General features: G+C 34.3%; 5 protein-coding genes across 8 annotated transcripts; 2 read left to right on the top strand and 3 right to left on the bottom strand.

The window, feature by feature from the left end:
- Positions 1 to 486: 486 nt before the first annotated feature.
- On the bottom strand, positions 487 to 3760 carry LOC111012757 (Pentatricopeptide repeat (PPR-like) superfamily protein). Of its 2 annotated transcripts, none has more exons than XR_015789733.1 (2): positions 1189 to 3759; positions 487 to 676 (listed from the first exon to the last, which is right to left on the bottom strand). XR_015789733.1 is itself a non-coding variant. In XM_022287019.2 (2 exons), the coding sequence occupies exons 1-2, from the start codon at positions 3538 to 3540 to the stop codon at positions 666 to 668; spliced, it is 2178 nt and encodes a 725-aa protein (XP_022142711.1). In that variant the 5' UTR covers positions 3541 to 3760; the 3' UTR covers positions 487 to 665. The 2 variants fall into 2 exon arrangements, 1 of the variants encoding a protein (XP_022142711.1); XM_022287019.2 differs by having other exon boundaries at positions 1374 to 3760.
- A 2367-nt stretch (positions 3761 to 6127) lies between these two features.
- EXL7 (EXORDIUM like 7) lies at positions 6128 to 7691 on the top strand. Its single transcript, XM_022287017.2, has one exon. It carries the CDS (start codon positions 6331 to 6333, stop codon positions 7339 to 7341), a length of 1011 nt encoding a protein of 336 aa, XP_022142709.1. The 5' UTR covers positions 6128 to 6330; the 3' UTR covers positions 7342 to 7691.
- Positions 7692 to 8839: 1148 nt separating this feature from the next.
- On the bottom strand, positions 8840 to 13176 carry LOC111012754 (DCD (Development and Cell Death) domain protein). 2 transcript variants are annotated; one of them, XM_022287016.2, is made up of 4 exons: positions 12878 to 13176; positions 11648 to 11963; positions 11442 to 11558; positions 8840 to 11362 (listed from the first exon to the last, which is right to left on the bottom strand). In XM_022287016.2, the coding sequence occupies exons 2-4, from the start codon at positions 11927 to 11929 to the stop codon at positions 9614 to 9616; spliced, it is 2148 nt and encodes a 715-aa protein (XP_022142708.1). In that variant the 5' UTR covers positions 11930 to 11963; positions 12878 to 13176; the 3' UTR covers positions 8840 to 9613. The 2 variants fall into 2 exon arrangements, with proteins under 2 accessions (XP_022142708.1, XP_022142707.1); XM_022287015.2 differs by having other exon boundaries at positions 11648 to 11936.
- Positions 13177 to 15187: 2011 nt separating this feature from the next.
- LOC111012708 (proteasome subunit alpha type-5) lies at positions 15188 to 19416 on the bottom strand. Its single transcript, XM_022286958.2, has 10 exons — positions 19319 to 19416; positions 19132 to 19178; positions 18937 to 19018; positions 18669 to 18749; positions 18193 to 18306; positions 18007 to 18108; positions 17430 to 17488; positions 16657 to 16759; positions 15756 to 15821; positions 15188 to 15650 (listed from the first exon to the last, which is right to left on the bottom strand). Exons 2-10 carry the CDS (start codon positions 19143 to 19145, stop codon positions 15558 to 15560), a joined length of 714 nt encoding a protein of 237 aa, XP_022142650.1. The 5' UTR covers positions 19146 to 19178; positions 19319 to 19416; the 3' UTR covers positions 15188 to 15557.
- A 1805-nt stretch (positions 19417 to 21221) lies between these two features.
- LOC111012709 (proteasome subunit alpha type-2-A) lies at positions 21222 to 25504 on the top strand. 2 transcript variants are annotated; one of them, XM_022286960.2, is made up of 11 exons: positions 21225 to 21427; positions 21505 to 21581; positions 21948 to 22012; positions 22107 to 22153; positions 22428 to 22503; positions 23019 to 23086; positions 23425 to 23494; positions 23991 to 24076; positions 24353 to 24415; positions 24671 to 24736; positions 25194 to 25504. In XM_022286960.2, the coding sequence occupies exons 1-11, from the start codon at positions 21387 to 21389 to the stop codon at positions 25240 to 25242; spliced, it is 708 nt and encodes a 235-aa protein (XP_022142652.1). In that variant the 5' UTR covers positions 21225 to 21386; the 3' UTR covers positions 25243 to 25504. The 2 variants fall into 2 exon arrangements, with proteins under 2 accessions (XP_087978147.1, XP_022142652.1); XM_088122021.1 differs by lacking the exon at positions 24671 to 24736 and having other exon boundaries at positions 21222 to 21427.
- The last annotated feature ends 414 nt before the right edge of the window (positions 25505 to 25918 follow it).

The raw sequence follows: 25918 nt of genomic DNA, 5'->3' as shown, positions 1-25918 counted from the left end.
TTCTTCACTTATTTAATTTTATGATTCAATATTAATTCATGGGATTTTATCATTTTCAAGGTGTTAGAAATGATAGCCAACATGAACCTAATGTAACGGTAAAAAACATATAATTCATCTCCTCCTTTGTGATAAGAAATCAAATATTTATTGTGCTAAAAAAATGTGATCGGAATGATATTACTAAAATAGTATTTAATAAGAACATTCCCTAAAAATAATAATGTAGAACTAAAAACTAGATTTGTAATCTTTTAAAATTACAGCAAATACAAAAAATAATTCTACTATAGCTACAAAATATACCACAATGTCACAAGCTTAATTAATGAAGTTTACATTTATTTCATTTGTTCTTAAATATACAACACTTAATGATAAATGAAAGTTATGCAATAAAAACTTTTTAAATATAGGTAAGTGTTGAATGCAAAGAAGAGAACAATATATGATTTAAATATAATAATGTTTTCTTTTCAAAAAAAATATAATAATATTTTAAATTTTTATTGAACATGTGAAGATCTTATTGTGGAAAAGGAAAACAGAAAATGTACAGGGAAAAGGCTTCAGCTTCCAATCCAATCCTTAAGATGGCCAAAGGATGTGCCATTTAGGATGTACTTCTCATTCAAGATCTTCATTTTTTTTCTTCTGAAAACTGTTCATGTTGTGGCTGTAACAACAAAGAATTCTTCTTGTCATTTCTATTCTTTTTTACTTCTTTAGAAAACAATAGGAAGAAAATAATAGGCTAAATTGCAAAATATATATATATAGATAGATATATATATATTTTGTTTGAAAAATATCCCCATCTTTTCAAAAGTATAGAGGTTTCAAAAATCCCCTTCAAATATCCATAAAAATTTTGAATAGAAACTTGAGAATCTAGGACGACAATTAACGTGTAAGCTTGTCTGAACAATAGAGAATCAAGTTCGAGACTCAGAGCACTGGAACCTATTTCTATATTAATTGTTACTTAGTTCCAGATTCTGCTACGTCAACTTCCCGTTCAAAATATTAACGAAGACTTGTTCAAAGAGTATTTTTTTTTTAAGTTTATGAAAGTAAGGGTAGTATTGAAATTTTTGAAAAAAAATAGGGGTATTTTTTAAACAAATATCAAAGTTCAGGATATTTTTTTGTAATTTAGCCAAAAGAATGCAATCAAACTTGAAGTACCTGCTGAAAGCTTAAACAAGTGCAGGATCAGGCCTTATCATCTTGGAAGACATCTCTTCAATTCAGCTGAATTGTAATCAAGAGATTCAAGTCCATTTCTGGCCATTATCTTCCTCCATGTTTAAGCTCTTCAACACAACAAATTCATCTATCATTCCTGTTTTCAGAGGTTGGTTAGCCGATACCTTTTGAAATCCTCTCGGATATGTCGGAGACGAGAGCATACTTGTTGCTTTCACAACAAGCAGTCATGAATGCAGCCAAAGTCACACGATTGACATTGCCATCTTTGTCCAGTAACTTATGGAAGAACAGAGCTGCCATGCCGACTTTCTTCTCACTGCAGAGCTTCCGTATTAGTGTATGAACAGTGCGTATCCAAAGCTTCTTGTCAAGCCGTTCCAAGATAACCATGGCTGAAGCAAAGTCTTCTGTTTTGCAATACTCATAAGCCAGCGTCACCCGAGTAACTTCGCAAGGAGACAGTCCTTTGTCCATCATGGCATCATATAATCCGCGAGCCTCATCCAACCTCGACTCTTTACAAAGGCCACTGATTAGAGCTCCATAACTAATGCTATCTGGTGCACAGCCATGGTCACTCATCTTCTGAAAAATTTTTACTGCTAAGGTAATTTTTCTCTCCCTACAATAGCCACATATCATGGATGTGTAAGTTTCTTTTGTTGGAACCAAACCGAACCTAACAACTTCTTCGAATAACTTTTCACTGTCTTTCATTGTTTTTTGCCTGCAGAAGGCAGCAATCAAAGTGGTATATAAATGGATATCAGGCTGGAAACCAACTTTAAACATCTTACTTAGAAACATCAGAGCTCGATTCATATCGGCTCGCTTACACTGCTCGGATATCAGAATTGTATACGTCACACTGTCGGCTCGAATTCCATTATAAAACCCCTTATTTAGAAGTCTGAAAGCCTCTTCTGGTCTCCCCTTTTTACAGAGTCCATCAACAATTGCATTATATGTACAAATATTAGGGAAGAAACCTTCATAACACATTAACTCCATCAATTCATAGGCCCTACTGAAATTACCACCTTTAGAGTGCCCATTAATGAGAGTTGTATAAGTGTTTGTGTTTGGGACCATCCCCTGTTCTCTCATTCTTTCAAACAACATTTCAGCTCTATTCAACTTCTCCTCTTTGCAATACCCACTTATCATGGCTGTGTAAGTGTGCACATTTGGCTTGTAATTATCACTTCTAACAAGCTTAAGAAACAGTCTAAAAGCTCTTTCTGTCCACCCTTTCTTGCAAAGGCCATCAATTAAGGATGTGTGGGTATACACATTGGGTTTCCAGCCATTTCTAACCATCTCTTCCAATAATTCAAATGCTTTCTTAACACTTCCCCTCTTGCACAACCCACTTATCATAGATGTAAAGTTGATCAAATTTGGTGATAAACCCATTTTTTTCATCTTATGAAAAAACCAAAGTGCTCTGTTTACAAAATTCTCCTCACAAAAAGCATTAATAATCAAAGTCAATGTGGCATTATCAACCACAAAGCCTCTCTCCATCATCTCACAGATCCACCTATCTGCTTCCAAAACATTGCCATCTCTACAGTAACCAACAATTATAGACTTATAAGTGCAAGAATCGGGAGCCACACCTCTTGCAGACATTTCGTCGAACACGTTGGCTGCATATTCAACCAGCCCCATTTCAGAAGCAACCATGATTATACGATTCATCACCCTGGTGGTCAACAAAAGCCCCTGATTTCTCATGTCAATGATCATATCAACCGCCTCCTTCAATTTCCCAATTTCTGCAAAAACCCCTATCATACACTCCACCACCTCATGGGCTCGCTCCATATTACATTTCCCGATCAATGACATCGTACAGACTATATAAAGCCGCATGAAATAGCGGAATTTGGGAGACCCAATTGCCCAGTAAAAGAAACTCAACGCCACCATTGAACCCTCCTCGCTGGCGAGTGAAGCAACGACAGAAATGGCTTGTTCATGAGTCAAAGAATCGGCGTCTAGCTCAAGCTTCAACTTAGAAGGAGAGAGTCTGAGATGGGGTTGACGAAAACAAGACTCGATGACCAACGAACAAATCGTTTGCACAGGAGACTGCGGCGAAGAGCTGGGAGAATGATCGAAATGGACTGAGGAGCAAAATGTAGCAGAGGCAGAAACTGAGGATCGTTGAAAGCAAGAGAAGGAATCCGGACAAGAAATGGAAGAAAATTTGAGATGCAATCCATGGCGGTTTAGAATTCGGAGAGAAGCGAAGAGTTGCATCAAAGGCATAAAGGATACAGGGGCTCTGTGACGGAGCCGCTCCGGCCATGCGGGTCTCATTCGAGGGCGCCAACCCTCTTTGAGGCTAGGTTTAAATATTTATATTTTTGTCCCATTATTGTACCTACTAAATTTCGTGAGGTGTAACTACAGCGACTCATAGGCAGTGACTTTGTTAAGAAAACCCACCAGAGTCGTAGTGAAAGAAAGTCTTCAGAGGACCATCGTTATTATTTATGAACCCGAACCTAGGTGTTCTATCCATGACTAGGATAAAGTTTGGATGAAATTAAGTGGAGGTTCGAATCGACTGATGTTGAAGAATCAACACATGAATATCATATAGACACTAAATTGATCACTTTTGAAAATTGCTGGAATCAAAACTGATCATTTGAAAATACAATGATTAAAACGAACCAAAATTGAAAACATAAAGATTAAAATAGATGTTTTTGAAAATATATAAACCAAAATAAAATTCAAAATAGTGTTTAAACGTAAATTATACTTTAATTTGGCTAAAATTATATCACATATTTACTCCATTTTAAAATTTTTGATCAAATTTCTAATTATAATGCTAAAAAGTTGATGTATTTACTTTTAGTATCGTCCTCTTGTAATTTACATAAATACAGTTAAATTTTCAAGAAATGAAGTATCGTGAGTGTGTTTCAATTGAAATTTATAAGATTAGAGTATAATTCAATATTTAGGGATATAGTAAACCTTACCAAATTTCAAAGAAATGAAGTATGGTGAATGTGTTTTAATTGAAATTTCATATATTAAAAAAATAAGTATAATTCAAAATTTAGGATATAGTAAACATTTTTTTGAGGTTAGAGATTAAATTGACAAAATATTGAAATAAAGAAATAAATTAATATGTCACCCAATATTTTATTTTTTCATTAAATTTCATCTTTGCTCTAGTTTTGAATTCTTAAATTTTAAATATTTTATTTTGACTTTAAGAACTTTTGATTAAATTCTTTTTCTATTTTGTTAAAAAAAAATTTAATGATTAATAAAAAATTAACAACAAAAGATTATAATACTTTTTCTTATATCAAATTTATAAATTATAATAAAATTTTTATGTACTAAATGAGATGAATAGAAAAGTTTGAATACTAAAATAAGATTTGCCAGCGTAATTATAACTTAGCGGTAAAGACATATAATTTCTTATCGTCAAAGATTCAAATTCTCACACCTCACATTTATTGTATTAAAAAAATTACTAAAATAAGATTTAAATATCTTCTTAAAATATATATATATATTCCTTTCTTCTCGTCAAAGATTCAAATTCTCACATCTAACATTTATTGTTTAAAAAAAATACTAAAAAATAATAATTAATAACAACTTTAGTCTAAACTCACTCAAGAAACATATTAAAAGGATTTTGAAACGTCTATTAATCTTTCAGTGATAAAGTATATTACTGATAAACTCATATTATCAATTTCATGTATGAGTCTTAATTGATATACTCTATATTTTATAGACTATAGATAGATTCTATCACGGATAAAAAAGTCTATCACTGATATTCATCAATGTGATATAATCTATCCCTAGTTATAAATATAAGATAAACCTACCTACCATCACACTCATATCATATAATAAGATATCATTATAAAAAATCACACACAAAAAATTTTTGAAAAGATTATCATTGACAAATATTTTTATTTTGGTTCTCTTTTATTAATATTCATGTTAACCGACGAAAGACTTTTTTTAGTACAACATGTGGGGAGGGGGTTGAACTCACAACTTCTTAATTTGAGATATATGTCAATTATCGCTGAGCTATGCACGCTTTGACAACGACAAAGACTTAAAATTTAAAGACATGGTTTTAAAAAGGAAAGAAAAAGAAAAAAAAAATGTGCTCCTACTTTGAAGATGCTTTAAAAACCTTCAACCACCACATGGACTTCCCACCTTTGCCATCATTGCAAGAAATAAATTTAACCCATCTTTTAAAATTCAACTTCTTTTATGCTTTAAAAAGAGACTCCAAACTTTGTAGAATTTGATTAAAGCTATGGTCATAACTTATTTGATCTTTTGACCCATGATTTTAACAAGTCTTGATTAGTTTGAAATTATGCAAATCAACAAGTTATAGAAACTTGTGGTTTACTTACGACATTATGATTCATATAAGATTTTTCCTAACTTCGATTTATATGTTACATGAGATTAATATACTATGTAGCTTAATAATAAATAAATGATAAAATTTAAGTGCGATTGACTTACAAACTCTAAAAAAATTAACAACTACTAAAATAAACGGCTGTCAATATTCTTTTAGTGGTGATAGATAGGAGATACCTACCTAAAGGTAAGCACTTAAGTTTTATCCTTAAATAAACTAAAAATTCACATATCAAGTATAGACTTGACTTTTCTCGATGGAGTTACAAAAATCCAAACGTCCTAAAAAGTTAATGTTCTATCCCACCTTTCATATTATCCTAAAGTAATTGATTTATATGGAACCTTTCTTGATTTGGCTTTATTAAAGGAACATAGAGTCAAAGATGTCGAGGACAAACAAGTGCACTAATTAAGGAGAAAAAAAAAAGATGTATGATATTTCTTCACATGCATGCTTCTACTTCACCCTACAATATTCATCATTCAATCTCTCTCAATAGCAATGGTGGACATGATATTAAAGGTTAAAAAAAAAAAAAAATTATCTCTCTCTCTAAGTAGACAATTATAAATTGAGGACATGACAAGAAAACCTAGGAAGAAGAGAAGAATCTTAAGCTTGTCTAAATTTTCTCATCAAAACACAACACCAAGCTAGAAGAAATGGAAGATCTCCATTATTGTCTCCTCCTCCTTTTCCTCCTATTTGCTTCCTTTTCTTCTCTTCAAGCTCTCCCATGGAGGACCCAAGAAGACAACCTTAACAACTTTGAAGGCTCCTCTGACCTTGTAAACCTACAATACCACATGGGTCCTGTCCTTGCTTCCCCTATCAACCTTTATATCATTTGGTATGGCCATTGGAACCCTAACCACCAAGATGTTATTAGAGACTTCATTTTCTCTCTTTCTCCTTCTCCTCCTCCTCGTTATCCGTCTGTCGCTCACTGGTGGCAGACGGTCCGACTCTACACTGACCAGACTAACTCGAACATCACTGGGACTGTCCATCTCTCCGATGAGTTCCACGACTCGTCTTACTCCCAAGGCAGCTACCTGAGTCGTTTAGCCATTCAACACATCATAAAAAACTCAATCACCCCCTCAAATCCAAGAGCTTATAATAATTTGCCTCTAAATCCCTATAGTGGCTTCTACTTAGTCCTCACCTCACCTGATGTTCAAGTGCAAGACTTTTGTAGGGCAGTGTGTGGCTTCCATTACTTCACATTCCCGATGATCGTTGGTGCAACGGTACCGTATGCTTGGGTCGGCCACAGTGGGGAGCAATGCCCTGGCGTCTGCGCATACCCATTTGCTCGGCCAACGGGCTCGGAGGCGCCACCGCCGAGCACGATCATGGGCGCGCCGAACGGGTACGTGGGGGCAGATGGAATGGTGAGTGTGATAGCTCATGAGTTGGCAGAAGCATCAAGCAATCCATTGGTGAATGCTTGGTATGCAGGAGAGGATCCAACAGCTCCCACAGAGATAGCTGATTTGTGTGTGGGATTGTATGGGTCAGGAGGGGGAGGAGGGTATGTTGGGAATGTTTATAAAGACAATTGGGGAAATGGGTACAATTTGAATGGTGTCAAGGGGAGGAAATTTATGGTTCAATGGGTTTGGAACCCTGTTCAAAGAAGGTGTTTTGGACCAAATGCTTTGGATTAAAAAATTGTGCCTTTTTCATATCTTTGATTTTGTTTTTCACTTTTGACGATTCTTATTTGAATTAGGGTTTTTGTGTTTGTTTCAATGTTCTTTGGGTTTGGTTGGTCATGGGAGCTTCTCAAGGATCCGAAGATGACACCATTTGAAAGGTTTGAAATTGAAATTGGAGGTTTAATTTGTATTTTTTGAGGGGCTTAGAGGAGGTGTTTCTTTATTTGTAAGTTTCTGAGTTGTGGGTCATCTCTTAAAAAAATTAGGTCAATTAAATAATTTAATTTGTGGTGGCAATGTTATAAATAAAATTTGTATAGTTTATGAATTTTTGTTGAAGCCACGAAAGTTTTCATTCATGGAAAGATATTTCTTATCTTTTTACTTGGTAAACTTTTCCTTGCCTACATTTTTTTGTTCAATTAATTAAGATATATATTATCAATAAAAAGTTCAAGAATTCAAATTCTCGCTTCATACGTTGTTGAACTAGAAAGAAAAGAACTAGGATCCGAAAGAAAAGAACTAGGATCCGATTTTTTAAATAGCACTCACGTTAATTATGAGAAATCTATCCAATAAAACCACCAAAGTATCGACATTTAGGACAAGCTATTGAGATAACAAATTATTGAAATTTAATAATTTCAATTAGTGATTTACTATTTCAAACTCAACCAATACAGCAAATCATGCATCGACTAAAGTTGGTGACTTTAAAAGGTAACATATTGATATTGCAGTTAATAATAATTTGATTACAATAAAAGTTAGATATTGATTTAGTTGACCAAAATTTCAGGTAGCTAAATGAACGGTTTACTGATTTATAATAATTAACCAATTTCCATTGTTGATAACCAATTTACTCCATCTAGGCAAAGTTTGCTAATGAGTGAACAATATTATTTCCAGGTCAATCAAAAATATAATAAATCGCCAAATGGTAATAAAACAATTGGTGTGGTGATAAAGTTAGCCCACGTGATAAAGATAATGTAAATTTTAATATTAAATTAATAATTTGATGGTAATAAGATTAGTTAGCTAATAATTTATAATTAACTATTAACCAAAATAGTGACTTGCCACTTTTCAATTTATGGCAATTAATGGCAATTAGATTAAATTAAAGTATGGTTTGTAAGATTTATCTAATAGATCCCAAAATTTTCAATATTGAGTTTAATAAATTTTTAACTTCCAATTTTATGTCTAATAAGTAATACATCCTGTTGACCTTTTATAAGATTTAGAGACCTCTTAGACATACGACTAAAAGTTTAAAGACCTACAACACCTCTTGAACTTACTTTCAATTTTGTCAATACCAAAAATTATATGCATACGCCATGAGCCTGTAAAAGTTCGAGTCCTACTAGATACTATTTAAAAGTTAAACGCCATCAATTAACATAAAAAATGCTATTTTTTTTAGAATGAAAAACGCCATTTAAGTATTAAATGTAAGTAATCTTTTTAGAACATATATACAAATTCTAACAAAATGAAGCCCTAAAAACTAATTATAATTCAGTGTTGGCAAAGTTTGGTTGCATAGAAACATGACTTGCAAACTTCATTTTCCCATGACAGTCGTGCACAAATGAAGAGCTAGAAAAGCACAAATCACAAGCAGAGGAGAGTATTCTACGTTTTTCTTTTTTTGCATAGAAAGCTGAATCTTTGTATTGAAAATGAAATGAAAACAAGAGTCTATACAAAAGGAGGGGATATTCTTGGAAAAGCTGATTGACTTGCATTTCTACAACACTATCAGCTCTAATCTAAACTTCTCTAAGTCACTACGTGTCATGATTCTTCACGAAAAATTACAAGAACTTAAGAATCCTAACCTCCCCACCAATAATTTTTACCACTGTAATGGTAACTGAACAAAACTATACTCATGAAGAATAAAATCTTCAAAAGAACAAAAGTACCTGTAAAGTCTGGCTGCTTTTAGTTCATCAGCTGTGAGACTTCCCACCATTTTCATGTGTCACTTCCAAGAAGAACTTTCAACATTCTGTTGCAACCAAAAAAGAAAAAGATAAAAAAAGGAAGAAAGGTTTCATAGTAGAAACACAGCAAAACAGGTTAAAAAAGACGTCTAGCTCAAAAGGTCAGTTTCCTTCCAGGTCTCCTCTACTGCTGCTTGTTGTCATTTTGCTTACTTATCTCAATAAATCCTTCAGAAACACTTTCTGAAGCTGAGTCCAGAGGACTCCAACTTTTATTTGTGCTTTTCGTTGCAGTGGCAAAACCTTGATTTGGTTCATCAACAATTTTCGTACTTTTTAACTAATTCCGTTTCATTGCATTTGTTGCCGCCTTCATCAACCCTAATAAAACTACTCCCAGCATTTAGTTCAGATCCCTCAGAGGGTGATTCTTGTCGACTACACAAACCAGAATTATCCAGATTCTGCGAAGCCATATGATGCTCTGAAGTTGAAGCCTTATGAGTACTACTACAACTCTCATTCACTCCAAGAACTTTGGGGGTAATATTCAGGTCACTAACATAATTTGAGGACGCTATCCTATCTTCAATTCCATTTAGAGTGGATCCAAAAGGATACTCTGCTGTTGCTACACTTCCACTACCAATATTCTTGTCTTCGTCTTCGACCAGCCAAATAATATCTGGCAATTCAGAAGCTTGAGAGACTTTCTCTGTCTTGTTCGACCCAATTAAAGGATTGCTACTAGTCCTTTCTCCAAAGAGACTCTCCTTCAATGAGCCTTGTAAACCTCCGGAGACACTATTGGCGGCTCCACAATCACGTAACTCACTATGGGCAAAGCTGGGCCGAATTAACTTTCTTCTTTTCTGTTGTACACCTGACAACTGAGCATTTCCAATACTCACATTTTGGCCACCAGTTAGGGCCTTATCCTCAGCTTTGCATGGTTTCCTCCGCCGCTTGAAATTCACAAATGGAAGCCCTATAGCATTTTTGCTACTGTCATCTATACTGTCTTCAATGTCTGTCCTTACTTTATCGGAAACTTGAAAGCAATTACTATACGAAATTAAAGAAGATTTTGTCTGTTTTTTCACGTAGCTTCTACCAACTTTGTATTCTTGACTTAGCATTTCGTGGTTAGTCATGTCCCATTGCCAGTGGTGTTGTTGCAGTACAGACATAACTTGATCCAAAGATGAATCCAAAAACTGCTTCTCATGATCAGCATAGTCATCAAGTTCTTGTACCCTCGCATCAGATGGGTAGGCTAAGCGAGAAAAGACACTACCCTTGTTTAAATGATTAGGATGCATGCTTCCATAATTTCCATTAATTTCATGTCCATGGTTGGCTGTTGTATGTTCGTTTGAGGGCATACTTGAAACTTCGACTGAATCAAAGGGAAATTGGATGGGAAATTCTTTCATCACAGGAGCATACATATAGTATGCTTCGGTGTTTTCCTGCCTTGCTATGTTTTGCTCATTCTGATTCGGGGAAGGGGAGTAATTAAGTTCATGGGAAGCGTACTGGCTGATAGACCTCCTCAAGTCTCCATCATTTTCAAACTCTCGTGTAGGAAAAGTCAGTAAGCTGGGATCAGAACATGATACATTTATTTCACATTGATTCACAGAAGGATTTGTATTGTTTTCTACATATACAGATGTTTGGAAAGGTGTGCTAGTAATGCAGTCTGATATTCTGTGGAGGCTGGGCATCATGATTTGAGCATTACTATAGAAACCAGAATTATAGGTGAGGTTTGTATCATCCATATAAGAAGAATGTATTGGATTTTCTGTGGAAGGAATTATATTTCTGAGATTGTAATAGAGCGGAGGAACACTTTCCTGCATGGTGTTACTTTGGTCTTCACCCTCCATTTGTTTCCCTTGTAACCTCCCATTCAATAGAAGCCTAACATCATCAGCAACACTTTGACGTTCATCAATTAAGCAATCACTTGAACACTCAAACAAGTCACTGCTTAACTGTCTCAGACGGAGTTGGTCATTAGATTTTGTCAAGCTAAACAGAGATAGAAGCCTATGCACCTACATGTTGAATCATCAAAGAGAAGTTTTTAGTAGGCAATGAATCATTAGGGTCCAAATTGAGAGAAAAACAACAAACCTGCACTTCAGACAGCCCAAAGTTGAACTTATTGGCTGAAAAATAGTTCTCCCTAATAGCATTTCCAAATTGATCTTCAGAAAGGGGTTTGCAGCACCAAATTATTTTAAACTCAACCTAACAATAGCAATTGGAAAGGAGAAACGAAATTTTAGAACAGAAATTTGATTTAAACAATATGAAAATGTTACTCACATGTACATTACCTGTGCAGGAAACTGCTGCCCTGATGAGCTATAAGCATGGGGCACAATGTTCATTGCACCATCTGAAATTGCCTGAAATACGCCATGAAGTACTCTCTTCTCGTATTCAAACAGAAACAAAATCATCCCAGATTTAATTTGCTGTACAAAGTTGCCTAGCCAATATGGAAGACCGAATAACTTCCTTTTGAAGCATTCTGTTTTAGTCATACTATTTGACATAAAAATTGCACCATACTCTGGTATAGTCCCATGAGCATAACTCTCCATATTAACCCCCATTAATTCGCTGTATGAAATGCTGTCAATTCCAAAACTATAATAATACAATAGAGACAGAGAATAAGAAAAATAAATGGTGACTATTTAACTTGGAATAGAGAGAGAGAGAGGTGTAATTAGTCAATGAATACCCGGATAAAACACCCTTAATCAAAGCAGGAGAGTGTTCTCTCCCAATTTTCCACTAGGAAAACCTAGGACAATAGTGATCCATTAGCCTACCAATTGAAAAATGCTATTCTGACCCCCACACCTGTTAAAAATGCCTTCAAATGAAAAGTTACTAATTAGTAATTTTACGTTCTTTATGACAAATTGCCCCTAAAAATATTTCCCTTAATCTCCATATGTCCAAACAGAGCACCCTTCCTTCAATTTCATTGCTATGCTCTCTCTCTCTGATTTCACTCTGTTGAAATCGAACACCTTCCAATTATTAGCTCTCTCACACTATTCCAGCCCCATCTCTCACTCTTAGGTATCCCATAATATTTTCTTCATCATTCCAACTTCTCCAGCTAAGTATACTTTTCTTTCGATGTGAACCTGTGAACAAGCGTGTCAGTGTGTGTGCCTGTTACGGTTTCTATAAGTGGTCCATGAAGACGAGGTTTTTCTCATTAAACTATCTGGGCATAATAATGCGTTATTGATGAAACCTTAGCCCTCTATTCATATGAAATTAAATCCGCGTAAGATGGATAACGATCAATAAGCAACCTGATCAAAAGAAAACCAACAACAACCCAAAACATTCCGAAAACGACCTACATTAGTAGGTAGAAGACCGCAATGGATTAAAAGTAATCTATAACAAAACAAGCAGGCAGCCAACAAGACTGTCAATCACTTCACTACCACATGCCCTAGACTCAATGTTTCTCAAGACGAATAAATTTCAACAGAAACAAACAGAGCATGCGCACAAGTCTAGTTTACACATAGTACCTTCAAAAATAAATCCAAAACAACACGATCGGCGAGAGAGACGCCTCAAATGCGCGTTGGCTTCGAAGATAGAAAACAAGCGGGAAACTGAAACGAGTGAATCGAATCGCCGGCCTTCAGGGGACGGGAAAAAGATTCACAGAGAGAGAGAATCTCACGTTGAGGAGGAAGAAGAAGAAGAAGAAGAAGAATGTGTGGGGAATCGAAAAGCCATAAGAAACCGAAATCGAAGGTCGGTTGGCAGCGTTTTTATAGTGTGATCGAAGGCGCCGAGCAGAGGAGATTACGAAATATTTTTATATTATTTGAATGTTTTTCCTAAACGGAGTTGGATTTTTATTTTTCACTTTTTTTTCGCTGAATTCCCTAAAAAGAAAAGGAAGAAAAAAAAAAAGTAAAGTCCTCGTTAACTTATTTCAAATATACCTTATTCGTTTCAAAAATATTCATAGAATAAATATCTAGTTAAAATATTCAAAATATTGACCTAACATAATCTATAATTGCTTGATAATTAACATCTCAATTTTGCTCTAAAAATTTTCTTCTCTCGTTATGAAGTTAACTTCTTACAATTTTGCGTTAGTCTCATTTTCCAAAAAGATAGTATCTTCTACATTTTTTCTATTTTCAGATTTAATCTAAACAAGTTTCTACTTTAATTGTCACGTAAAATTTCCATTAAAATATTAACAAATATTTATTCAACAATTATTTTTAAAACGTTTATGAAGGGTCAAAGATAATATTCAAACTTCCGAAAAGATGGATGTATTATAAAACGAATGACAGATTTTAAGGGTATTTTTGTAATTTAGTATTTTCTTCCATTTATGAATAGTGTTGAATTAAGGATAAAAATAATCATAAATGTTAACTATTATGGTCATTGATTGTTTTTAATACCTTTTTCATCCGCTATAGGGACAATAAATATCAAAACTTTACTAATTTAAAGATAATTATAAATTTGGTATTTTATCTATTCAAAATAAAAAATGTGGCCTGTGGCCTGTGGGGTAGATTTTTTTTTTTTTTTTTACTTTTGAAATTAGGGTAGAGATTTGAACATGGTAAGTTACTTACAACTTTAGATCTATTTAATCATTATTTTTTTAACGATTTTAATAACGTTTTTAGATTTTAAATTATATTTATATTCAATCTATGTCGCTACACATGAATTAAACATGAATCTTATAATCTAATAAACAAATTTTAGAAATAATGTAAAGATTTGATAATTAAATAGACAAATTATAAGTTGTATTGAAGGAATACTTATCAATAATTATAACTTAACCATAATTTTAACATATTTGACTCGTCGCACCAAATATGTTTAAGAATGTAACTAAAAATTTGTAAGATATAAAAGATAAAAGAGAACGATATTTAAAGTACCACGATGAGATTGTACTTTTTCAAAAAAATAATAATAAAAAAAAGCTCGGCTAAAATAGAAAAGAAAAATAAGAACGAAATTGTTATCCAGCACAATTTAAATTAAATAACCTTTTAACATAATAATAATAATAAATTATATAAATTGTTCCGCAGGTTCCTCCTCCATTATCATTCCCCGCTTGTATTGTATTTTCAAAATGGCTACTTTTTTTTTCTCCTTTAATTTCCATAATATTGCAAAAATATTGGTTACTAAATTTTAGAATTTGAAGAATCTTTAACTATATTTTATTTTGTACTTTTGCAAAGAAATTGAGACTTTCCTTAGAACACAGATTTGCATTTTTTAATGAAATACCACAGTATGTGAACTTCCAGATGTGAAATGAAATTCATTGCAATTTTGGACAACAAAGTTGTATGTATTTAATTTTCAGAGAAAAGAGAAGCGTTGCATGAAGAAGAAAAAAATAATTCAAAGATTAATAAATAAATAAATAAAGCAAGAGTAAAATTATAAATAAACTCCAGAGAAAAATATGAAAAAGATGAGGCATCTTCCTTTCTACCTCCCATTGACGTTCTCATTCCTACATCTACGTAGAAACCAAAACCTACTTGTAATATATATGTTTAAATACAATTTTAGTCTCCGCACCTTCAAATATTATACTTTTTAGTCTTTATATTTTCAAACCGTTAGTTTTGGTCCACGACCAATTTGATCCCTATTTGCACAACCTAATGAAAAATTTTTGATATAAATTTATGGCTATATTTCAAAAAACTTAGTATGAAAGAAATATGATAAAAATGAAAATAAATAGACCAAAGGGACCACAATAGACGTTTCAACAGCACATGACCTAAAAGGAACAAAAGTTAAAAATTTATGGACGAAAATAAACCAAAGCTAAAAGTAAGTATTGAAACCATAGAGAAAAGGAGAATGAATTTGCTTGCAGCTCTCTCGAATGTTACCTGTTAGCCACAAGATATTCTCACATTGTGTTCAAAATGGCGCAATTGCAGTATCAGAATTATGTTCAGAAAGCTTCCGTAAAAGTACTAATCAAATTGTTCATCTAAGTTCGCAATAAACCATCAAGAATGTCCCATAATTAATCTGTAAGCTATCGGTAAACGCATCACCAAGAGCTTCTAAAGTAGGCGAAAACCCGAGATTCTCCCTCACCAGACAAAGAAGAGTACAAATACATGCCCAGTGACAAGAAACATAACAACAGTTCGGAGGATTTTCGAAAGGACCTTCTCATAGCCGGCCAATGACTGCCTCCACCTCCGCAGGGGTGTACAAATGGTACGTTGGAGCCACCTTCGCAATATCGACATTGTTGGGAGTCACCTGACATCGGAGGGGCACGGTTTTATCAACATATTATTAGATGGCAAAAGTTAGTGATAGAAGTGCAATTCTTCTTACGGGTTATCAAAAGCACTGATTACGTACCTTCTCTTCCATAACCTGCTTCAGAATTGAAAGTGCTATGGTTTCAGCTTCTAGAAGAGTTAGCTCCTGCAATCAATGGAAGTAACATATCAAACTAATTTTGACCCTGGACTGCTGGACAACTGACGAATATATTGCTTAAGCTGGAATTCGTTCAGCTATCGAGTTCATCATAGATTATTCCTTTCCAGAGTACAATTGAACAGAAACAAAGAAGTTGATTTTATTTTTACGAGGGAAAGCATTAGTGTATCCCTCTCTAGTAGTGTGGATTTTTCCATTGAGATTTCCAGAGACATAAGCATGGGTGCGTCTTAGTCATTTGGTAGATTGCTTGTAGGGGCTCTTTGTTATAGCCTTTGGTTCCAGGCCTCAACTATGCAGATCTCGTATTGCTTGTACATTTTCAGTGTTTTTTATTTTACATTTGTAAGTCTCTAGACTAATCTCACGGATAACTGTTTGGCCCTACTACATGGTTGCTGAGAGAATTCGTAGGATTTTAAATTTAAAATAGGTGGGAGTCGGACAATGGTTTGAATCTATTCCTTCTATGTCCTTTACCTTTTTTTCTAATGTCCTAACAACCACTAGCCATGGTAGTTTATAAATTTTCACGACCATATATATTTTTAAATTTGGTCTGTTGCTACCATGCATCTCATGACTGGACAAATATCAGGTTGGGATGCTCCATCTGTCGAATTATTAAGTAGGAAACATATCTCAGCATATTGTTCTTGCAGAGAGATGGTAGTTTATAAACTTTCACGACCATATATCTTCTCTAAATCTATATATCTTTTCTAAATTTGGTCTGTAGCTACCACGCATCTCATGACTGGACAAGTATGAGTTCGGGATGCTCCATCTGTCGAATAATTTAAGGTATGAAACACACCTTGTTATATTGTTCTTGCAGAGAGCTGTCTGCACCTTCAGAACCTGAACCGATAGCTTTAGCATTGCATTGCCAAAATGTGCCAGATGGATCAGTATAGTACCTGCATACGACAGATTCTGAGGTGAAAAACTTGGGGAAAAACATCATATTTTGCCAAGATATTATGGATGAAACTTAAGTTTATGTACAACTCATATTACTGATGATGCTAAAGTTCTGAATCCTGATGTTAATTTTAAAATAGCATACAATGCTATCGCAGATATTCTCTACACAAATAAAAATGAACACTACTCAAATAGAGTTTGATTATGAAAAGAAAAATAAGTGATTTGACATTAAAAGCAAACAAACACAGTGCCCTCCAACGGAAGATGTAATGTAATGTTCTAATCGTTAAGAGAACTTACAATTAGAAATATGAGGGCCAAATCAAAACTCAGTTCATAAAGCTGGAACAAGCATGCATGGCGCATAAATGGGTAAAAAACAAAAAGAATTGAAAGCATAAACATAGTCGGAGGAACAATTATAGCACTAAATTTGGAGATGAGATGAAGGCATCCCATATACATATGTACGTGTAATCAATTGGTCATAGCCTCTTTTTCTTGCCATAATAATGGAAGGATGCAGAAAAAGTGTTCACACAAGTCCCATGCAGCTGCCATTAGGTTTGGGGGAGGTTGCATATACAGAATGCAGTGATGAAATAACAGCTGATCACATCAATCAATCAGTTCTAAGCTATCAAGCAAAGGGAAACTTACAAGCTGGGCCCCTTCTCATCATGGCCGGCAATAAGAAGCGCTACTCCAAATGGTCGAGACTGTACAGAGGCACAGAAAATACATAACTCAAAATGGAAATGCGTACAAAACATTATATATATATATATGATTTGGGCTGAATTTTTTATCAGATGGCCAGACATGTAATTAAGCAAAAAATGTATTAGCAAGTGAAGTTATGAAGCATTAATTATTTTCTCTAAAAAACCGAAAAGGATTATGCAGAATATCGATATCGCCCTCAACTCATTTCAAAGTTACTCAGAGGAAAATTAGAGTAATTTCTTCATATATTCATATATATAATGTCAGAAAGTTGTCCACAAACTAATTAACTTTGACATGAAATAATTCTCTAATCAAGTCATGCACATGGAGGTTACTTTTTTAAAAAAATATTTAAAGAGACCTGATAGATTAAAGAAAAGATGAAAGTGGAGTTAACTGTTTAGTTTCTTTGTCATTTTAAAGCCACTTTTTTAGAACAATTAGTTCAAGAGTAAGTGGAGCGGCAAAAGATAGGATAGCTCGAATAGGAAAAGTTTTCAGTAATAACCATGGACTCCTCGTCGCCTTCACCAAATCTTAGGGCTAGGTCACAAAGAGCTTGTGTTGTGGACTCCACGGTCATTGGTTCACCATATGAGAACCGATGATTCTACAAAAGATGAAGTTAAAAATTCAATAGTTTGTCACTAACAATATATCACAGATAGATGTAAGGCAAGAACCGCAACACCACCTGGGTCTCAACTCGAGCATGTTCAACAAGTGTGTGGGCATCAGCAATTAATCCACTCATGGCGCATCCTATATGCTCATCAATTTCCATGATCTTTTCCACGCTACTTGGTTCCTAAATAAAAGTTAGGGAAAAAAAATGGTGCCTAAGCTTGAAAATCATAATTCAAACTAAGCTTGAAAATCATAATTCAAAAACCAGAAAAATACTTAAAATCCAAACAGATAGAAGCTGGGTCAAAAACTAATTTTCAATTAAAACCAGTGTGCAACTTTCTTTTTGCGATTGAATGCAAGAGACTCACGTTGAGCTGCATATAAACTTCTAGATCACATTGGCAACCATGTCTATTAAAATGTTTAACTAGACTGCTAGACATTTAACTTCAACTCAATATAAATTTATATGCAAATGACTACAATAACAACTTCGGGGGTACATGCGAGTATAGAAATTTCTAAGGAAGAGAAGCAGACCAGTAGTGGAGATGTAATACGTTTCTCAACCGCAAGCACAACCCCTTCCTTTGTTTTCAAACCAATTGCCGTCGAACCAAGCTGCAACAATTCACCCAGTTGATTCAATAAAATGGACAAGGAAAAAAAAACGTGGAGCAAATTATGCTCCTAATGTACTTAACTGCCTAGCATTCGCCAAATCTCACAAACAAACAAAAAATCTCGGAATTTCAATGGAAATAACCAATAAATGAGAGGGCGAAAGTGGAGATAGGCGATAGAATACCTTGATAGCCTCAATCGCGTACTCAACCTGGAACAATCGACCTTCGGGAGAGAAGGTATTCACACCCCTATCATACTCAGTCCTGACAGAACCCACAACAAGAACCACAGAAAGAGATTACATAAAATCAAACAATAGAAACAACAAAAAAAATAGAGAGAGAAAGATGGCGTAAGAGGGAATGCACTGGATCACCTGGTAAGAAACATTTTCCGATTCAATCAAAAAACCCCGCCTGGATTCTGCACAAACACTGAGAAATCAGAATCGTACCAAAATCAAGTAGCAGAAATGACGTATTCAGCGCCAAAAATCCGAAATCGTGAAAATTTGAATACGCAAAACGAATAGAAGCGTATGAAGAATACGGAGATCTACTTGCCTGAGACACCGGAGGAAGGAGAAGAAGCAGCAACTGCAAGTTTCTTCAGTGTTGTCTTTGTGCTTTAAGCAGACCCTTTCTTGCGAAGCAAGATGATGGTGCGGTTCTTATTCGGGTTGCTTTTTGGGTCCATCGGGTTCCCGGTCCGGCCACTTTTGCCCGGTTCAGAAAGGCCCACATCTATTCAGGCCCGGCCCAAAAATGGAAACTTACTGTGTGCATGGTCGTATAATTGGGCCAGGCCCAAGTTGACTTGTGAACTGCAACTTGATATGTAATGCCATACGCATTGGTGACATCTTGGCCGTCCAAATGGTAAGGATTAAGAAACCGAAATGAACATAAAAGATCAATTAGAATAGAAATTACAGAATCAATAAAATGGGAAGCTATAGCTCAACTCGTTTAAGTATCTATCTTCGATCAAGAGATCGCGAGTTTGAAATCCCCGTCATATTAGAAAAAAAAAAACTCCCAAGTCCCACGACCCCGGAACAGAACAATTAAAATTATACTTCACCATAATTAGAATTAGGCTAAATGAAGCATCCTTATTTTATAAATTAATCACATACACAAATTAAACTAAAGGATATAATACTATCACTTGGATGTGATTTGCTTCGAAACAAAACAGTTAGAATTAGGCTCGAACATACTTATTTGGAAAAAACTTGACTCTTCGAGATTCATGATCAAAACACTTATAATGAATGACCCAATAATAAGTTAACATGGGTTGATTTAAAATATTTTCTATTATTTTATTAAAATTTATATCTCAATATCTGTTCAACATATATTTTACGCGCATCTCATTCATTTTGTCTCTCTCCCTACTATCTCTCACCTCTCATTTCTTAGTTCCTATTTTTATTTGACTTTTTTTCTGAAAAAAATAAAAAAAATGTCTAAGAATCACAAATACGTTAAATATCTCAACCATCGTGCATTTATTAGTTTAAAAAAACTGGGGTGATTTCATGGGGAATAAACCGGTAAAAATGACTCATCCAAATTTATACGTCTATTTGTTACTTTTTTGTTTAAAAAACATACTATTTACACGCCTAACCAAATATCATTTTTGTTCTCCATTCTCCATAATAAATAGAACTAAAAAACTCATTAATAATCAATCTTTATTCTCAATGATCGAAAATTTTTTATGTGTTTCTCACATTGTTGACATGAGACTCCTAATTGAATAAAGCTGTTGAAAATATACATAGATTTCATTTAAAATATGAGGGAAAACAATGAATGATGAGGAAAATAAAAAGCAAAAAATGATTGTATGGTTATGAATTGCAATTCTATAATTTAAATACGGAAAGTGAATGAGATGCCTTTCAAAATAGAGAGTCAAGAGACCACAGGGATAGAGAATAGGAGAGGAGAAACTGAAATGGGTTTTTTGAAAGTTAAAGGATATTAACAATATATCAATTTTTATAAAATAATAAAAAAATCTCAAAGCTAACCCATGTCAAAGTTATTACTGGGTCATATCATAATCGGGAGTGATGTGGTCCAGGAACTTAAATATTTTCCTATTTATTTTACAAATCATCGCAAATAGATCAGGCTAACCTTTGTACTACGCTCACGATTTCGACATGTGGCATATATTTTAATTTTAAACTTTTTTATTGCTAACTTGAAAAAAATTATTAAAATTAAAATATAATTTACCTCGCCTTTTGTTAAAGAGGATTTTTGTTTTAAACATTACTTTTTTAAATTACAAAAACTAAAACAGAAAAAATAAATAACTAAAAGTTAAAAGTATTTTAAGAATCAAAATGAAATAAAAGAAAAAAAACAAAAAATGTATTTAAGCCTACTTTTCAAAATAAAAGAAAATAATTTATGAAATAGAGAGGCCCAGTTGGAAAACGAAGGCCCGTCGTACGGTACCCAGAATCAGAAGCCTTCTTCGGCAACAAGAAATCCCCGCTTTTTAGCTCCACAGTCTTCTCTCCGGCCCTGCTCCAGAATTCGCATTTCAGAACCGCTTCTTGATTTCCCTCCTCTCCTCCATCACGCTTGCTCTTCGGAAGACGCCATGGGAGATAGCCAGTATTCGTTTTCTCTCACGACTTTCAGGTCTGTCACTCACCACTCGCTCTCTTTTTCTCCCTCGTTTCTGCCTTCTAATGGTGTGTTTTTGTGGTTTTTGTCAGTCCATCGGGAAAGCTCGTGCAGATCGAGCACGCTTTGACAGCGGTTGGATCTGGTCAGACATCTCTCGGTATCAAAGGTATCTATCTATCTATCTTACTGCTGCATCCTACCTCATTTCTCGACGCGGAATGATTTCTTAATTTGTCATCAGAATTCATTATTAGAGGTGATTTTCCTATTGCATTATAGGAGCACGGTGATTTATTCGATTTTTTCTGGGTTTTAGATTAGGAATTTATTCGTGAAGTGTTTTTCCTCAATTATGATATCAGCATTAAGGTCTCTGATTGGTTATCGAATCAGTTGTATTGGGTTTTGGTTGTTTGATCTCACGCCTCACATGGGAAGTTGCATTATGTGGTTCGTGATTATAACTTTGGATATGCGGTGGAAGGGTGTTAAAGTATTTACTGACGGTTAGGGTATGCCTTTTTCTTTGCAGCTGCCAATGGTGTAGTCATTGCGACTGAAAAGAAACTACCTTCTATCTTGGTTGATGAAACATCTGTATGTTACTGAAATTTAGTAACTATGATTTATTAATCCTGTAAATCCTTTCTTCTTTTTGGCATTATAATTTAAGGCTCTTTCTTTGTCTCAGGTTCAAAAGATACAGTCTCTTACACCAAATATTGGAGTTGTTTACAGGTTTGATTTTATTTACCTCTTGGAAACCTACTTTTTTGCTATGTCTCTCTCACGGATAAACTTATTTTGGAGCATCCTCAGACTGTTGTTATTGTATCGTTGTAAATGTGCTGTCTTTGTGATTTACGTGTTATTACTTTGAGTTGTCATAGCATTTCTATGGTCTTTAGTATAACAAGTTGGATATATCATACATGTCAGTCAATCCATTTGTAGCATTCATTATTTCCTGTGTAAGCACCTTCATGTTCTATAATGATATTTTTTCCTGCAGCGGCATGGGTCCAGATTTTAGAGTTTTGGTCAGAAAAAGTAGGAAACAGGCAGAGCAATATCATAGACTTTACAAGGTACGATGAGGTTTCAACCCCTGCATCACATTTATTCATAACTAAAACTCTCTTTAGTTCGTATAATTAGTCTACTATAAGGACAATTTGGTACATTAGGTACAATGAGGTTTTAAACGTCATATTGATTCTCTCTGTAACTGAAGTACTCTTCAGTTTGTGGAAGTAATGAGTTTACTATTTGGTACACTTGCGCATTCTGCTTGAATATGGAGAATAAACTATTGACTGTGTCAAATTACATACTTCTTATTTGCACCCTTTCTTGTTTTCTTTTCAAATAATAAGTTTAGACTTCTAAAAGGAATATCAACAATCTTAGTTTCATTTTGATTCTCTTCAATATAGCTGAGCTTGTTCAAATTATTGCAATCAGTTGCTTTGTTAACTAAGTTTCCTTTTCGAGTGAGTGCACATAATTTTTCATTTGTAATAGAGCACGTGATTCCTAATTCTTCATCACACTATCAATGATTTTATTCACATGGTTGTAACTTGTGTAAAATGTTTTATAGGAACCAATTCCGGTCACCCAACTTGTGAGGGAAACAGCAGCTGTAATGCAGGAGTTCACCCAATCCGGGTAACCACAATTCTTGTCTTGAAAGTTGTTCGAACTCTACAATTTTAAATGGAAGTTTGATGCAAATTGGTGTAGCCTAACTTTCCGGAAAGTTATTTTAAAGTCTCTGAATGGACATAACATGGATAACATCTCTTTCATTTCTAGTCTCTCTTTCCAAGCCCCCATTTCCCCATTTTTGCATATTCGTCTTTCGTTCCATTGAAAATGGTTGTGGTGCCATGTTGCCCTTTCCGATATTTTTCTTGTCGGACTGAAACTTTGGTGCTGTTTTCCTGAATATATTTTCCAATTTCATCGTCGAATTCTGAAGTTCCATTCTTTTTTCTTGTCTGTAGTGGTGTAAGGCCATTTGGAGTATCTCTGCTGGTTGCTGGGTTTGATGACAATGGTCCTCAATTATACCAGGTAGAGTATCTCTCGTGTCTTATTAACTTATTCAGTCCTTTTCATAATTCATCCATATCAAAATTAAGTTTCATGTAAACTTGGGAATGAAGATTCAGGAATCCACCTTTTTAATATTATCATCATCATCATCATTATTATAATGATTTCAAGACACTCGAGTGAGCTGTTTGCATGCTCAGTACATGCCCTCGTGCACACAATAGCGCGGAGGTTATTCTGTTTTCCATTTTTATATTTAATCTTATTGATGAAGTATTTATTTCCTATATTTTTTTAATTTAAAAAAAAGCCTACGAGCAGTGTGTACAGTGTTTAATTAGAGTAGTCCAAAAAAATCCTGACTGTACATTGCTGTTTTTCCTATCACGTCTCTAGCTACAATATGGCTCGATTATATATATGTATTCTTTGGATAAAAATTATGAATTTTTGTTAGCATCATTGAAAAGCTATTCCCCAATTCACTTTTCTTGAATGGAATAATTTTCTCTAGGTGGATCCATCTGGTTCATATTTCTCTTGGAAAGCCTCTGCAATGGGGAAGAATGTTTCTAACGCCAAAACATTCCTTGAAAAAAGGTATTGCTATAGTTTTGTATCACCTGAGTTCTTAAGCCAAAGTAAGCAGCTTCTGCATCAAATTTCACATTAATTATTCTGTTTCATTTTTCCTATTAAATAAGAATCCAAAGCAAGCTTTGTGAACTCAAAATTTAAAGATTCAAAATCTATCCATAGAATCTGATTTAAAAGCTGCCAAGTATCATACCATGGGTAGTTTTGCAAGTTGTTTTGCTTCCTGGCCCCATTCCTATATTTTTCTTGACAATTTGGTGGTCTTACTTTTCAATTTAGGTATACTGATGACATGGAGCTCGATGATGCAGTGCACACTGCTATCTTAACCTTGAAAGAGGGGTATGTATATTTAACTAATCTTGTTTCATGTATGAACTTGCTTTCTAAATATTTATTTCTCTCTCCACCTTAAGGATAGGATGCTATCAAATGGCAGCATCTTTGGGATGGAGATATAATAATAAAGACACGAAGAGATCTAAATTTAAATCCTCATTTTGTAAACCATGTATATGATTTGCCATTCTGCAGTGCACTCTGCATCTTAATGTAGTTTCTTATTTTATGGTAATCATTGGTAAGTGCTTTTTCTAGATTTGAAGGACAGATCTCTGGCAAAAACATTGAGATTGGAATTATTGGCACAGATAAAAAATTCAGGTTGGTCCCTCCGATTCTGTTTTGGTGGAAGTAAAAACCCTATACTTTGGGTTGAGCTTCAAAACCCTTGTGCATTGTTGAATTGTGTGGTAGGCTGTAGTGTTTATGTGCTTCATTGTGAGCGTACTGTTCTTAATTTGGTGGGGTTCCATTTAGTATGGAAAACTAGCAAGTTACTTTGGACTGGAGAGATAACTCTTGAAATTTGAAAATTTTGATCTTCCGCATATTAGCAAGTTACTTTGGTGGTCCAAAAATTCTGTGTATATATGTAGAGTTGTTAATTGTAAGTCAAGTTGGTATTATAGTTAAAAAAAATGTTAAAAAATTCACAATTTGTATCTCTTACGTGATTTGCTTGTGAAGAACCATGTCAATCTGATATTTCATGCATCTTTTTCTATTAGAACAGCCCATTTCCCACATACAAATTTAGTTTCAACCTATTCTTTTGCAGAGTACTAACCCCTGCCGAGATCGACGATTACTTGGCTGAAGTAGAATAAGCAATATGTCTGTCTTCGGAGGAGGTTTCATTTAAAGACTGTTTGATTTTGAAGTGAAGTAGCAACTTGTGAACTTGATGGGGCATGGGATGGCCCTGCCATTGCCAAATTTATGAAGAAAAATTGCTGTTCTTGTATGGAACATTTAGGTTGCCCAATACCCGCCACCATTGTATGTTAGTTAAAAAAATTATGCTTGGATTTTAGATGCTGTGGAGAAATTTTCTTGTTTAAAATTATAAGCCATGTTGGAATTTCTGCACTGATTTATGTTTCTTTTCTGCACTGTTCTTGTTGGAATTTCTGAAATCTTTTGTTTAACAGGAAAAATTCAATTGAATGCGGTCGTCCTTCAACGGTTGTTCTGTGTATATTTTAACTACAATATTCAATTTCTAAAATGGTCAGTTTTAGCTAGTGACTAGGTAGTATTCCAACCACACTAAACAGTAAATAATTTTGGTTTAACATATGATTTTAGATTCGCTTGATTTTATTAGATGGATTATTTCAGATTTTATGAATCTATTGGTTAACGTTCTCATTTTTTGTTTTTTGTTTTGAATTTAATTAAGAAATCATTGCAATTATTTATATTTCTCATCAACTTAAACATAATTCGTTATGGTACCTTACCCTTCTATGTATTATACTAAACAAACTTGACTCCTCAAAA

Source organism: Momordica charantia (genome assembly GCF_013281855.1).
Source record: "Momordica charantia cultivar OHB3-1 chromosome 3 unlocalized genomic scaffold, Mcharantia_2.0 BLBB01000003.1, whole genome shotgun sequence".
NCBI lineage: Eukaryota > Viridiplantae > Streptophyta > Magnoliopsida > Cucurbitales > Cucurbitaceae > Momordica > Momordica charantia.
Note: the sequence above shows the minus strand (reverse complement) of the source record. Positions and strands in the feature narration are given on the sequence as shown.